At 41.3% G+C, this 15,332-nt stretch overlaps 1 protein-coding gene across 4 annotated transcripts in view; it reads right to left on the bottom strand.

Annotated features, from left to right (window-relative positions):
* Positions 1 to 1,398: 1,398 nt before the first annotated feature.
* The window catches only part of zfhx4 (zinc finger homeobox 4), a 77,765-nt gene continuing 63,831 nt past the window's right edge, over positions 1,399 to 15,332 (bottom strand). For all 4 annotated transcript variants that reach the window (XM_053228202.1, XM_053228201.1, XM_034298300.2 and 1 more), the window contains 5 exons: positions 12,803 to 12,936; positions 12,198 to 12,398; positions 11,871 to 11,982; positions 6,500 to 11,734; positions 1,399 to 6,105 (listed from right to left, as the gene is read on the bottom strand). In XM_053228202.1, coding sequence (XP_053084177.1) covers positions 4,616 to 6,105; positions 6,500 to 11,734; positions 11,871 to 11,982; positions 12,198 to 12,398; positions 12,803 to 12,936 — 7,172 coding nt within the window. In that variant the 3' untranslated portion in view covers positions 1,399 to 4,615. The remainder of the gene's footprint in view (positions 6,106 to 6,499; positions 11,735 to 11,870; positions 11,983 to 12,197; positions 12,399 to 12,802; positions 12,937 to 15,332) is intronic.

The following is a 15,332-nucleotide window of genomic DNA, read 5'->3' as shown; positions in this document are numbered from 1 at the left end:
TCTCTGGAGAGTGTTTAACTATAATTTAACTCTAACAGCATTTTAAGATTTTATCAGGTACGTAAATGAAGCCTCATTTGCTTGAATAAATTGTTTTGTAAACAAAACTTTAAAAATAACAATTACTGCAAGAATATCAGACTCACTGTGAAACATAGTGCATTAATGAACAACTCTGTTCACATCCATCTGCCCTGAAACTCGACCTCATCATCTGCAGCTCTCTGATAAAAACATCTCCTTACTGATGACTGTGTTTTTTGAGTGAGTTTATAAGCACAGATGTCCAAATATTTCTTACAGCTCAGACACACAGCCGAGGCCTCTTTAGTGCTGCGCTGGGAATTAACTTCAGCTGCTCTTTTCTCACAACAGAACAATCATGCCAGTTCTGCACAGGATGCATACGGAGTGAGCAGGATGAGACGCCGGGTATAAAATGTCAGCAAACAACTGCGGAAGGACAAGAAGGCCGTTTTCACATCATCGGGAGAAGACAGAACTGAAATGCCTCTTGCTATTGTTCTCACAAAAGGTCAAATCCGATCGAGTCACAGAATACTGAGGAATTTTGCACTGAATAGGGGAAATATAGCCTAGTTTGTGGGAAAAATACCAGAGGTATAACAATGTTAAACTTTCGTGAAATCAGGAAAAGAGCAATGTGGCGAGAAGAAGAGCCAAGAGAATGCACTAATGCAGATGTGGAATTGTTGAGCACATTTTTCTGTCTCATCTTGGATAAATTTCCAAATAAGTTCAAATTTTTGATTTCCAAATTTTTGAAATTATATTAAATATCATTTTTACATCTACAATTCTAAAAGATAATAACCTGAACCTCATAAACAGAAAATTCTCTTTTCCCAAAAAATCCCAAAACAATTCAATCTTGCCATGATCTAAAGATGAGTAAGGAATAAAACACACTGTTACAGCACTGTGGTGCTCTTACACACACACACACACACACACACACACACACACACACACACACACATATATATATATATATATATATATATATATATATATATGTATATACCTCTTATATACATATGTATGTATGTATATACATATATATTTATGGAGGCAGAGCTTGATAAAATACCTGTCCATTTACAATTATCTGACACTCCTAGGGATAATCCACAGCATGGAGATCATCAGATAAATCCCGATTACAACTTAATCACATCTAAAAGAGGATAGAATGTGAAATTAAAAGTGGGTGAAATTAATGGTGTGACATCTCTGAACCTCTGCAGTAAAGATACTGTGATGCCAGCATTGCTAGCAGGAAAATCACATAAAGAGACAAAAAAACAAAACAAAACAAAACAGAATTTTACCCTAGCTCACTGGATGAAAAGTCTATTTATTATTTTTCTATTTACGTTTTTAAGCTATGTGCCAAGCGACAGTAAGAAAGCAGCGAGGAAAAAGTCTGGTTTGGTTGTTGGCTTTTTTTTTGTTTGTTTTTTAACCAAACACAGCAACCACAGTCCCACCCACTTGATTTTTATTGGCTCACGACAGAAGTGAAAGTCTTTCACATCTCCTGTCTTTTCCCTTTCAATGATTTGGCTAAAATTCTAGTAGAATTTTATTCTCACATATTACTGTAGCAAGGGGTAAAAAAAAAATCATAAATGCTACAGCTAAAATGTACGTTAGCACCTCTTTGTACGGAACATCATATTAAAGAGAGTTTTTAAGAAGAAGTTGTTTTTTTTTTAAAAGGACACCCAGAACTGGTTTGCAGATACAGTTTTTAATGTATCACAACAATGAGCAACAAACATACTTGATGAACTATTTCCAGAAGAAGTTGTTCAAATACCATCTACAATAAACGTCATTTCAACTATGACAACAGGTCTGTGACAAAATAAAAAAAGTTCCAAAACCATGTTATTTTACCGTAATACGGTACAGCTGAGACCTCAAACATTACAGTAACAAAAACTAATGAGACTACTCTCTATATATAAAACATCAATAACATTTTTGGTTTAGTTTATTTAAAGTTTTAGCCATAGGGGCTTCTTTTTTATTAAAACCTCAGGGTGCATTTCCTGTGTTACCCAGGCGTTGTAGAGTACATATTGTGAAGAATATGATTGCGCCGTGTGATGATCCCTTTGATATCCAGAAGAAACAATCCTAATTTCAACCTTTAGAAGGTGTCCTCTTTTGCTTCACGCTATCGATCCATAAAAAGTTTTTTTTTTTCTTTTTGGCTGCTGTGCAGTTGCAACATTTATGTACAGTTATATTGTTGGACCATCCTTAAGTTTTTTTGTTTATTTGCTTTACCAGTCCTTGTGTGGGAAGCATTTCTAGTCCAGGCTGAACACCGTTAGCATGTGGCGCCAGCCGACAGCTCAGTCTTGTAATGCCGCTCCACATTCAGGAAAAGGCTAAAGCACGTTTGTAAAGCCTTTGGAATCAGGACAGTCGTTTAGGATTTGGACAGAGGCAGGATTGCACCTTAGGAGGCCAAGATGTCTCTTATGAAACACAATCAAAAAGTGTCTTCAGGATTAAAATAAAATGTTAAAATACTAAAAAAATCTAAATAAGAACATTAAAAAGTTCACGTAAGAGAGAATTAAAAACCGTGACCTTTGTGTTTCAACTTTAAAAAAACAAAACAAACAAACAAAAAAAAACACCTGTACAATAATAAACAGGAAAAAAAATGAAATGTTACGTGATTTCATCGGTTGAAACAATTTTAAGCATGATTTGATTTAACCTGTCAAACAGTTGCATTACATGCTACTTGTTCATCTCAGAATAGGAATACCAAAAAAGCAATACATTTTTGCATTTCTTCATATTAATAAATTTTTTTTTTACCATGCACAGCCAACTACGAATATGTACAACAGCTTAGCTTTCTTTGTTCACAAGCCTTTTACTTTCATACAAACAGCCTTCTGTTACTTTGGAATGAATCACATTATCCTACTTACTTTTTTTTTTTTTTTTTTTAACGAAACAAGAAAAAGTGATTCGTAAGAAAAAAAATTAACACCCTTTCACATTCTTTAAGTTCCACGAAAAAGGAATAGAAGGAAAAAAGATAAAAGGAAATCCCAACAAAGTAAAGCAGTTTATGATTTCTGCATGGTAGGAAGCCGTGTGTGGTAAGAAGAGGATTTATGGCAAGCAAAATAACGTTAGCAGCAAAACGGTGTTATAAGATAATACTTCGTAATGCATATATGACTAAAATGTGACAGGAAATCAAAAAAATGCTCAGTATGACAGAACAACAGAAGTGCCCAGAGTAGAATGGAAGTAACGTAACCTATGCACCAAATGGCAGTGTATAGGGCTAACACTGTATTCAGTCCTACAGGGAAAAGTTTTCATTATACAAAACAGACGCTTCGTCCCAACCCCCTTTGTTTTTTAAAGCAGCTTTCTTGCTTACAAGAAGCAAAATGTTCATACCTTTTTTTGTTTTGTTTTATTTTTTTGTTTTAAATATTTTTGTCCAACTTGCACTTTAACAGTTTCAAGTATACAGTACTACTTTCATGGATGCACCAATTGATAAATAGGTCTCTGGATTGTTAGGCATCACAACTTCTAACAAATGTGGATCAAATCTGTTGCTGCACTACACACAAATAATAATTAAAAAACAAACGAACGAAACAAAACTATTAAATTAACACATGGCCTATGAAAATGATAAAAAAAAGTAAACGAAATAAAAATAAGTGCACTATTGTCCAGACACAAGCAAGTACCGTAACAGTATAGCAATTCACAAATGAAAAAATGTCCTATTCACATAATCAAGAGACTATCAAAACTAGAATTATTACCTCTTCAGAAAAAAAAGGTGGTGTTCAGAGGTAAAAGCAAGAAAAAAGTTGGCACAGATTATTAGTATATTATACAAGAAAAAGGGCGCTGGATATAAATAGAGCTTGTAGCAAACACAAGGGGCGTACACATTATTTCACCATTCGGAAATCCCTCAGTGGTACGAAAACAAAAACAAAAAAAATACCGTCTTGTAGGGCAAAACTAAAAAGGATATGCATGTGTTCTGTAACAGTTATATCGTCTCTTGGTACACTACACACATCGAGAAAATGCGTCCAATAAAGCTTGACATGTTTTGGTAAAAAGCCACGTGTCACCAGGCTTCTTTGCTGCTTCAACAAATGAGAAATGTTATGTTCTGACCTGAGAATTTAAAGCTACTGGATTACACCTAACTAAACTAAGAGAAATTCTCTTTGAAAGTTCTGGATCATCATCCCATACAGTACATGCTAGCATTAGGAAATCAATCCAGCTGAGGTGCAATTTGCTATCGTGAGAGTTTTTTGGCTTGAAACAAGCTCCAAAAGAACTTGTGAGATTTTTTACTCATTTTTTTGTATACAATATAAGCTCAGTCAAGCATCTGCAACAGTTCTGTCCATAACAAAAATCAATCAATATCTTGCCAGCATATCAATATGGGAAAAACAATCCTGAGTCAATCATTTGGTACTGTAATTTTTTTGGGTTAGAGAAACTTTGGAACTGCAGTTAAAAGTCTTATTTTTTCTTTTTTTTTAAGCAAGGGATCCTGTTTTCACTCCTACACACTGAACATATCCATTCTCATACTACTGAAATTGCCATCGAGGCCAGGGGTCGCCTTAGCCTTGACTTCCAATGAGTTATCTAAGTCGTCCAGCTTCTGGCTTAACTCACTGTCAGACTCGTCTGAGCAACTTTCGGTGGGTAGCGAGGTTGGAACCCCTGAGGTGCTGCACGAAGTTGAGGTAACCGTTGAAGGCAAGGAAAGGGGAGGAGGAGAAGCAGATGGGGAGGAAGCAGCTTTCCTGGCTGAGGCCTGGAAAAGAATATTTGGCCAGGACTTCATGGACAAGCGAGAGAGATGAGGGAAGGTGTTATTAGAAGAAGCTGCAGACTGCGAGGTAGATGTGGTGTTAGGATTAGGGGAGCAGACTGAGTGAGGTAATAATCTAGCATGCTCTTTGGCATTTCTCATTGCTTGTTTGATTGTTTTCTCTTTGTGCAAGCTCGACTGAAGGTGTTGGCCCAGTGCTTCGTTCCCACTAACAGCCACATTGCAGGCTATGCAATTATACATGCTCACCGCCTTACGAAGCACTGTCTCTTGCGGGTCGGTAAAAGGGTGGCCAAAGTAACAGAAGGACTTCTGATGACGAACTGCTGAGTCTTCATCAGCGAAAATCATCTGGCACTTTCTGCATATAAACTCATGTTTGATGGACGGAATAATAAAAGCATCTGGAAAGTCTGAACTTTTGGTATTTTTTGGTGGTTCTTCTTTTGTGCTTTCTGTCGAAGAGCCTTTATCATCCTTAGTCTCGTTAGCCTCTTTTGGTTTAAATGAGTTGCACTGTGCACTGGATGCCTTCGCAGGGGGAGGTTTCTGCTGCTGCTGCTCATGTTTGTTCTGCTGCTTCTGCAAGGAATCCTGGAGCGACTGTTGATACTGCTGGTACTGCTGCAGGATGGCCGTCGGGGAGAGGCCTGCGATGGCTTGTGGTATTGCCGGGCCGTACGGGAACAGGTTCTCCATTCCACACAAGGGAGGGAAGTAGCCCCCCTGCACTCCACCAGGAAGCTGTGGTGAGAAGCAGGACGCAAAGCCAGGGATGAAATAAGGCAAGAACTGCCCCCCTAAGAAGGAGCCTGGGTCACCGGCGATGGCATTCTGAAGTGCTTGCAGTTGTGCTGGGTCCATCGGAGCGTCGCCTCCGACTTTTCCCATTGCCGAAAGCACCGGCGAAGGCTTCTCCCTTTTCTTCACGCTAGGGGTCTCGGGGCGTGGGGCGTCGGCTTCTCTTTCCTTGACCTTCATGAGCTTCTCCAACTTCTTATCTTTTTCAGATACTTTGCTGTGCTGCTCAGTCTGACTGGCTGCCAAAGGAACAGGAGGGACAGAAGGAACAGGAGGAGCGGGAGGAGGAGGTGGAGGAGGAGGAGGAGGAGTCTGCAGAAGAGTCTTGGTTGGGGTACTGCTGAGAGACATGGCAGGAGAAGGGGTGGCTGGAGTAGGGAACCCAAGCATGCCAGCACCAGGAGACGCTAAAGCTGAAATACAGTGGTATAGATAATATTTGAATTTATAACTGCAAATTCACTCCATAAATTTGCATGAACAAGATAATGAATATCTGCTTTTGGTTCTGTTATGGATCAAAACTGTGGCATGAGCTTTAAACACCACGATGAGTATACAGGTGTACAAAGTCTGTGTTAAAATAAGACCGAAACAGAAAGCAATTATCATGTACAAATCACAACACATCGATAAAGTAAATTTTCCATGTTTTTGCAATAAATACATGCATTAAATGTCCTTATGACTCATAGTTCCAATGCATCAGTCACTCCTTAACAGCATGATGGCCAGTGGTCATGTATGAATATAATTCAGAAACTGTTCTTAAAACTAGCACACCTATTGTCTGTCATACTAACTCACCAGGTGTATTTGGTGGAAAACCTGGAAGCGATGATGGCCCATTGACACCAGGAAGGAGTACTGGGGGGAGTCCCGGTATTCCTGGGTAGCCAGTTGGCAGGCTAAGGCCATGAAGTGCATTATTGTCCACTGCAGGTTGCTGCTGGGCTGGCAAGCTAAGGATGTCGGTTGCCTTCTTCAGACGGTCAAGCTCTTGTTGAGCCATAAGCTGGCGGACAGTGGTAGGTGCGAGATAGTCCTTTTCTCTGTCCACCTGATTCCCCAGGGTTTCTTGCACCTTCGCAATGTGCTGCTTAGAGAAGATGTGATCACGAATAGAAAGTCTAGCTGTATACTTCACACCACATAAAGTACACTCAGGCCTCGGTCCATCAGGAGACCCTTGGCTTATCATAAATGGCTTTCCAATGTTTATTTTGAACTTCTTTTCTTTCGCACGGGCATTCTGAAACCAAACCTGCACAACACGTTTTGGCAGTCCTATTTCGTTGCCCAGCATTTCACACTCCTGCATCGTGGGAGTGCGGTAGTCGCTGAAGCAAGCCTTGAGAACTTTAAGCTGTAGGTTGCTCATCTGGGTCCTAAAACGTTTGTGTCCTGGTCTTTCTGCACAACCTTTTATAGCCTTGAAGGAATTTGCACTTCCAAATGGACTAGGTGAGCTTGGATCAGCCAAACTTGAGGTTTCGCTTTTATCAGCATTTTCATCTAGGTCATCATCTCTGGAACTGAAGTACTGCTCGCTATCTCTGCCAGAGAAACTTAGAGCTGGGCTCACCATGTTGAAGGGGAATCTATCTTCAGTTATGTCAGAGATTTGTGCTGTATTCATTTTATTCTCACCCAGTTTTTCCCCACCATTGGCTATAAGGTTCTCAACCTCATTATTAGTCTCATCTCCTGTTGTTGCATCACTTATAGCTGTGTTAATTGATGAAGTCTCATCAAAATCTATTTTGTTGATATCATTTGAGACTTCTGCAGAATTCATATTAAGCCCTTCAATCTCATCACTGTTTTCTGCTTTTAAGGATGAAGGGCTCAAGAAGTTTTTTAGATGTGCCTCAGATGATTTGACTGGGGTGGAGGATGCAGCTGGAAGCTCACTCTCATTTACCTCAGTCTTTGGTGGCAGTGGTGGATACTCCATGAAATTGTATTTATGTGGGCTTTCAGCTCCCTCATCCTGAAGCATCATCGGGCTTGGAGGCAAACTAAAACCTGCTTGTTTAGCTTCGTGCCAATGCCGTGAGCGTATGTGGCTGTCAAGGGCCGACTTAGCCTTGAAGAGCGCCCTGCAGAAAGGGCACTTTTTATGAGATTGGGAAGGCCCAACAGCTCTAAATTGACCTTTTCTTTCTCTGGCACGGGTATTTTGAAACCAGACTTGAACTACTCTTTTCTTCAGTCCCACTTCATGGGCAATATGATCTAACATTTTTCTTGTCGGGTTAGAATCAAGTAGATACTTGTCATAAAGGATCTCAAGTTGCTCTGGTGTTATAGTGGTTCTCAGACGTTTGTCTCTGTGTTGGTCTTCACCAACATTTCCACCTTCTTTATCATTTGGGCCATCCTCTTTATCATCTAATTTACGTTTTAAAGAACCAGAGCCAGTAGCAGAGGCTAGGCCAGAGCCGCTCTGTGATGGTATCTGGGAAAGTGCTCCGGACAAAAGCTGACTTGTCATTAGAGGGTTATTGGGGTCAAATATCATGTAGGGCATATCCAACGGCCTTTCCAAGAATTGGGAATGCAAGAACTGGTTTTGAGCTGCAAGGAAATGCATATGCTGATGCTCCTGCCACAGTTCAACAGTCGGGAAAGCTATCTTGCATTGGTCACACTGATACTGTAACATCTGAGGAGGGATGCTGTTGGTAAGCGATGAGAGAGCAATGGAGAGAGGACTGGATGGGACAGCTGCAGACTGAGGTTGGGAATGCGGTCTTGTCATTTGTGACTGAGCCATTTTCTGTGGAGGAGGTTGAGGGGTAGAAGCTTTAGACGGTCGTGGATCGGCTACTACTTTTGCTGCTTGTGACGGGGCATTCTCGGTCTGCTTTGATTTCTCACTGGAGATCTCAGGTTTGGGTGACATTTTTCCTATTTCAGGTCGAGGTGATGGCATTAGCGGGGAGCTGGAGCCAGAGCTGCTTGCTGTGACAGTGGGTTGTTTAGTTGACTCTGCTTGCCTTATTGTGGTCTGCTCGTAGTTCTCTGCCATCTCCTCGGATTGGTTTTCATCTGCACCATCATCATCTTCATCTTTGTAGCACTGCTTCTTTTGGTGGGTTATCAGGTCAAATATTCGAGGGTAAATAACATTGCATTTCTTACATTGGTACTGCATGTTGCTGGTTCGGATATAACGCTCGTTTGTAAGTTCTTTCTTTTCACTGTCCTTGGTATCGGCTTGGTTTTCGTAACTCTTTCTTGCCTTTTGGCGGGCATTTTGAAACCATACCACGATCACACGTGTCGGCAGACAGAGAACCGTAGAAAGCTGCTCAATCTCATCGTCTTTAGGGTACGCATTTGTATCAAAGAAGTCTTGGAGGACTCTGAGTTGGTAGTCTGTAAATCGAGTTCGTGAGGATCTCTTGTTCATGGTTGCGTCAGTCTTATAGTATTCTAGTGTATTCATCTGGGATTCTACTCTGATATCTTCCAGTGTGGTCAAGGGAGGAATGCTGAAATTGTAAGGAGAGTCTTTACTTCTCTGCCTCTCTTTGAAGAGCGTGTTGCGGAACCAATGCTTGATGACTTTCTGAGGAAGGCCAGACTTCTCTGCCATTTCTTGTATCTGATCTTCATTCGGAGAGTTGTTGATATCAAAGTAAGCACGGAGGATTTTCAGCTGATCATCTGTGATTCTGGTGCGAGGACGCTTGAACTGGGATTGCCGCAAGAAGTTTGGATCCAGTCCCAGTTGCTGTTGACACAACTGTGTGAGGTCAGAAGATAAAGAGTCCATTGTTGGAAGCTGTAGCGCAAGCTGTGGGGGTAACCCAGGATGTTGCACGGACTGCATCATCAATGGTGGGAAAATTGGCAAGTCAAGAGAGACAGGCAGCTGCACTTGTGGAGGTGCACTGGGTGGCGGAGGTGGTGGAGGAGGGGGTGGTGGTGGTGGTGGCGGTGGAGCTTGTAGCGGTGCTGGAGATGGTGTCTGTGCCTTTCCTACTGTAGTGGGGGCAGGAAGAATGGTTGCTGGAGCTGGTGGTGCTGGAGGTGGTGGAGGTGGTGGTGGCGGAGGAGGGGTCTCTGGAGAAGGTGGATTTATGGGATAGAGCTTATCATATGCCTCTCTGTACTGCTGTGCAAACTTCTCCAGCTCCACATAGGGAAAGAACTGACCATGCACGTGTTCCTGGTGGCTCTTGAGGATTAACATATTGGAGAAAAATTTTCCACACATACCACACTCTAATTTGTCATTTATTTCTTCCTCTCTGTTCTTTTTCTGGCATTTTTGTCTGTTCTCATTGTACTGAATTACCAGTTCAAAGCCAAAGTTTTCTAGTAAGGCCTTTGCAGCATTACCCCTGGCCCCAGAAATGATGCGTGGTGGAGGAATTAAAGGTTCAGAAAATTTAGGCTTTTTGGAATCCTTATTTTCTTTATTGTTATCCGGATCATTGACAGTCTCTTGCTTTGCTTTGTTATCTTGCTTTTCCATGTGCTCTTCCACATCTCTGGACATCTGAATCTCAGGCACAGAGATATGATTGGGCTCTGGCTTAGGCTTGTGGCTCTGCTGCTGGGCTTTTTGTTGCTGCTGTTGCATCTGAGAGGCTTGCTGTTGAGCTTGTTGCTGAGAAAGCTGAAGCTGCTGTTGGCCCAGTTGGTGCTGTTGCTGCATCTGCTGCTTTAGATCCTCAAGGAATGACCCAGTCATGCCTGGCATCCCAAATGCAGCTGAATGCAATGCCAGCTCAGGGCTGATATTAAACTCAGTGCCAGGAATATAGAACGGGAAAAGGAACTGGGGTTGTTGGAATTGTAACAAAGCCTCTGGTGTCATTGGGAAGTGGGGGAAGAATGCTGGATTCAGGAACTGTGGCTGGAAGAAGGCGGCCTGCTGCTGAAGCTCATGTTGCAGTTGCATCTGAAGCTGCGCTGGTGACGGGGTGGACTGATGAGATTGCTGAACAGCGACATGATCAGTAGTTGGCTTTATGTTTACTTCTTTGGTATCTACATTGTTCTCTTTGTTCGATGATACTGGTAAACTCACAGATTCTGTGTTTCCCTGACTGACTGGAACAGGGCTGTTAGATGGTACAGATCCACTTCCACTTCCACTACTGGAACTGCTTGTTTCCAGTTTGGCAGTTCTTGCTTTAGTCTGATGAAGGACAGACCTCATATGAATCTCCAGGGTTGAGCTTTGGCTATAAGCAACATTACATATATTACATTTGTATGGTTTGTTGTCAACATTGTTGCTGGTTTCCTGGGGAACTGGACTTGAGGCTTCTTGGAGAACTTTCTTTAGCTTATGCAAGTGTGAGACAGAGTTGTAATGAACGAGCAGAATGTTCTTTTGAGTAAATGACTCTTTACACACAGTGCATTTGTATGGACGAGATGGGTCTAGAAACTTCTCCATTGTGAAATTTGGACCTTTTCTAAAAGGCAAGGTCCGCTTTGGTTCGGAACCCATCTCATCAAGCAAGGAGCTACTGTCACTTCCAGTAGGACTGGCCTTTCCTTCTTGGTCCAGCTCGTCGTCTTTATCCATTTCTTGTTCTAACGCTTGTGCCTCTTCCAGTGCTCTTGCCTCAGTCTCTGTGATATCACCATTGAGTGGTAGACTTCCACACAGCTGCTGCACTTCAGCTTCACTAAGCTCAGGGTGACCAGTCTCCAGGTGCTTTCTGAGGGCGAGGAACGTCCTGAAGCTGCGCTGGCACAAACTGCACATTGTGGCTGCCCGAATGGCATGGTATTGTGAATGTATCTGAAGCTTCTGCAATGTCTTAAATGCCAGGCTGCAGTGGTTGCAGCGATATTTATAGACATGGCGATCGGAGACAGAGAGCTGCTGGCGTTTTTGCAGGTCGCTCAGGTGTTCCTGCAGGGAATCTGGGCTCTTCCTGTCCTGGCCAGTGTTTTTTTTCCAATCTGGAGCCTCAGCAGCCTCTTTTGGTGGCTTGACTTCCTCACTGGCAAGCTCAAGGTCACTTTTGTCTGTGCCTGTGCTATTTTTCAAATCCTTAGAGCTGTTTCCTGTTGTGGTAAAGAAAGAAGGGATGTGAGGCATATATTAGAAGCCTTGGTAAGAGATTATTGCTTTGATTTTCACAGAAAATGTTTTTTTTGCAATGAAGTGCATTTCATTATTAAAAAGCTGGATGATGCTTACCCATGGGCTTTCCAGATGCCTCAGCTGAAGAGTTCATTACAGATGGGGCTTTGTCTTGTACAGGTGCAGGTATCAATGACTTATTTGGCATTGTAACATCTGGACCTGCCACCTGGAATAAATATCAGATAAATTCAGTGTCAGCGAAACCGCAATAAGCCCCATAAAGGGGAATCAACATAAATCAGCAAATGAACATTAACTGAAGCTATTATAGGTGAATTTGTTTTATTTATATTAATTAATGGAGTATATGGTGCATAGGAAATGTTCTGTGCAGTCACAGCAAACCCGACAGCCTTGAACAGTTTTAAATGATTTACATACTGTCATAAGCAGCTTCTCCACACAGTCTGGAGCCACGCTGTGGAGGTGTGTGAGATGCAGCTGCAGGTGAATCTTGTTGCTGAGGACATCCTGACACAGGGGACAGGAGATGACGGGCTGCATGGAATGCTGGGACATGATGTGCAGCTGCAGACGGTTTGCGTCTTTGCTGCTGTAATTACAGTATGGACACTGCTGCACCTGAAATAAAAGCATTTATCACGGCATGGTCAATATTGCACAATAATTAAGCAGATATACAGTATATCTGGCAATTCCTAGATATTCAAGAAAATTGCTTATGCCTTTAATTAGCAAAACGTGATCACAATTTCTAACCATAAGATTCCTTCCTTTGAAACTATGACTGTATCCTTTAAAACTATGACTGACTCTCATTACAGGGAATAGTTTAAATTGCTGTTTCCCACCACCTGTCTTAATGTAATCCATTTCATAAATGACTTAGAGTCCTACAAGGCAGGCTAATGCATTATAATTTTAATTAGAAACACATATAATTTAATGCGATACAAACGTTTATAAGCTTCAACGTGAATATAAAAACAGACCCATCAATTTAAACATGAGAAGCAGTAACTCACTTGCTCATTGGTAAGTGTCTTCTCCTCAACAGATTTGGGCCTCTTTGGTGGAGTGTCGTTTTCTTTCTCCTGTTGAAGTGATCGCTTCCCCACTGCAGCATTCTCCAGAATTTCTTTCGCCAGTGTATTACCGCCTTCAAAAAACAAAAAAAAGAGCAAAAACAAAACATCTTAAGTCACACCTCACAAAAAATAATGACCTCATCAACAAACCTGAGGCGGAGAGCATAGTTCAGGGTCTCCGTTTAAGAAAAATCGAGTAAAGGTCTTAGAGAAGTGAGACCCAAACAAACACTCCGCCATAAATATAAAAGAACAGAATGAACCCTGACTCATACTAATCTACTTTATTGCCAGTGCTGCAATATCAAAAAACAAAAAAAGACCATAAAAACAGGCCAAGCAATTCCAGTCATGAAGATATTCAAAATAAATGGAGAGTCACAAATGCATTATCACTGTGCTGTACGTCACGGTACCATTATCCAGGCTATTTGGGTGTATAGATTATCAAATCACCTTCCCTAGCATTACCCTAAATATCCATGCCCGACACAGAGCACTGGAGGAGGCAAAAAATGTTATTACCATTTCAGCCGAGCTCAATTCAGGAAATCAGCCCCCCAGTTGTATTTAGAGAATGCTGCACAGAGTGATAAATCTTTCATTACCCTCATCTCCAGACGCAGACAGCGTCCCAGCCATCTCGCTCTACGCAATTTATCCCCTCCCCGAGTATGCAGAACACAAAGAAACCCTTAGCCGCTCTCTCTCTCTCTCTCTCTCTCTCTAATCTGGTCACTCTGGGCTAAATAGTCTTGTGAAGCAAAGGATCCAAAAAAAATGCACTGATTTTAAAGGGTATATTAGTCTTCACTTGATTTGAATTTCTGTTGCATGTGCATGCAATTTAATTCTCTGCATCATGAGGTATTCTACTTATTTTATTGTAATCCTACATATCAGGAGCGTGACATATTAGCCTGTCAATGAAAGTGACACAGGAGGGAAAAAACAACCCCACAAGGGCACAATACAAATTTCCAAGAGCATCAGAGAATTTTCTGCAGCCTCAAATTGCTAGGTAATCTTTTTTTTCTTCTTCCTGGCTTTGATATCCCTGCAGCATTGGGGAGGCATGTCACATACATTTCATGACAAACAGAAAACCTCATTTGCCAGGCGGGCCAATCTCATTGCTGCACCACATCTCCTGACCTTTTTTTTCCTCCCTCTTCTCTGTTTATTATGAGTATTTCTAATTTTAACTTTCAATTTTCACCGTCTTCCAGTCAATTTGCAACTAAATTATTTCCAGGGTGAGGAGCCGATTGCCGGACAACTGGGTGCAAACATGTTTCACGATGCGATGAGTCTTTTCCATTGATTGTCATCATACTGAATGTAAATGTATAGTCTGGGAAGGGGTGGGGGTGGGGGGGTAATCGGATTTTGTGCTACATGAGGATCCATCGCTATGATTTATTTTCTTAATCAACGTACTGCTTTCATAAGCACTTCAAAACAAAATGGATACCATGTAAAGACAAAAACAACCCCCGAAAAACTCAATACTGTCTGTCTGTATATATGGACGTAGAGGAATTGTGAGTTGTATCATACGGAAAAAAACAACAGACACAGAAGTGAAATGAGATAAAATGAGAATGAAGTATAAACCATGACTATTATAGCCTTCATCTTATCTTTTTTTTAAAATGCTAGTGTATGCTGTGGGTGGCTAATGCATTTCAGGTCATCCTTTGCTTTCGTATTTTTATACCTCCCACTAATTGAAATAGCTTTTTTTCCCTTTGTCTTCAAAGCAATGAAGCAGCAGATAAAATAACAGTGACATTGTTCCCATCCCCCAGTGACAAATGCATTTGAGAAGCAGGACCTTGGTTGATTAGATAAATCAAAAAGTGATTTATGACATTCAAGCTGTATGCATTATAAGAAGCAGGGCAGCCGGCTGGCCACCCATCTTTATTTACAACTGTCAGAGATCTCTACAAGGCCTCTGATTGTCCTACAAAAAGCAGAAATCTCACCGATGCTTATGTCTACCTTCTTTTAGTAGTTATAAAATGGTATCACTGTATCATGTAGATAAATAATACATCTCTACATTTTTTCCAGCAAATGTCAATTATACGGGACCTGCTTGATAAAGGCAGCATGAATTTACTATTCAATTTCCTGGACCTCAGACCCAGCAGTCTGGCTGAGGTTACAGCGCTATAAATAAGCCCAGGTCTGGGACTCTGAGTAACTTTAGTGATTTACGCAGATACAGGGTTTAAGGTCACAAATTAAGCTTCACTTGATAACATCTGAATATCACATTTTGAACCTCGAGGTCAGACAGTGAACCCCCTCTCTTTTACTCCTAATCCTGAGAGCTTCATTCAGATGTAACATGAACGGCTATGTTGTATTTACTACACAACACACAAAGCTGGAAAAAGAATTTGTAGCTGTAGGGCTTCAATTCAATATGTTAATAATCTATTAATACATTTTAATA

The sequence above is a fragment of the Pangasianodon hypophthalmus genome, chromosome 22, assembly GCF_027358585.1.
Source record: "Pangasianodon hypophthalmus isolate fPanHyp1 chromosome 22, fPanHyp1.pri, whole genome shotgun sequence".
Classification (NCBI taxonomy): domain Eukaryota; kingdom Metazoa; phylum Chordata; class Actinopteri; order Siluriformes; family Pangasiidae; genus Pangasianodon; species Pangasianodon hypophthalmus.
Note: the sequence above shows the minus strand (reverse complement) of the source record. Positions and strands in the feature narration are given on the sequence as shown.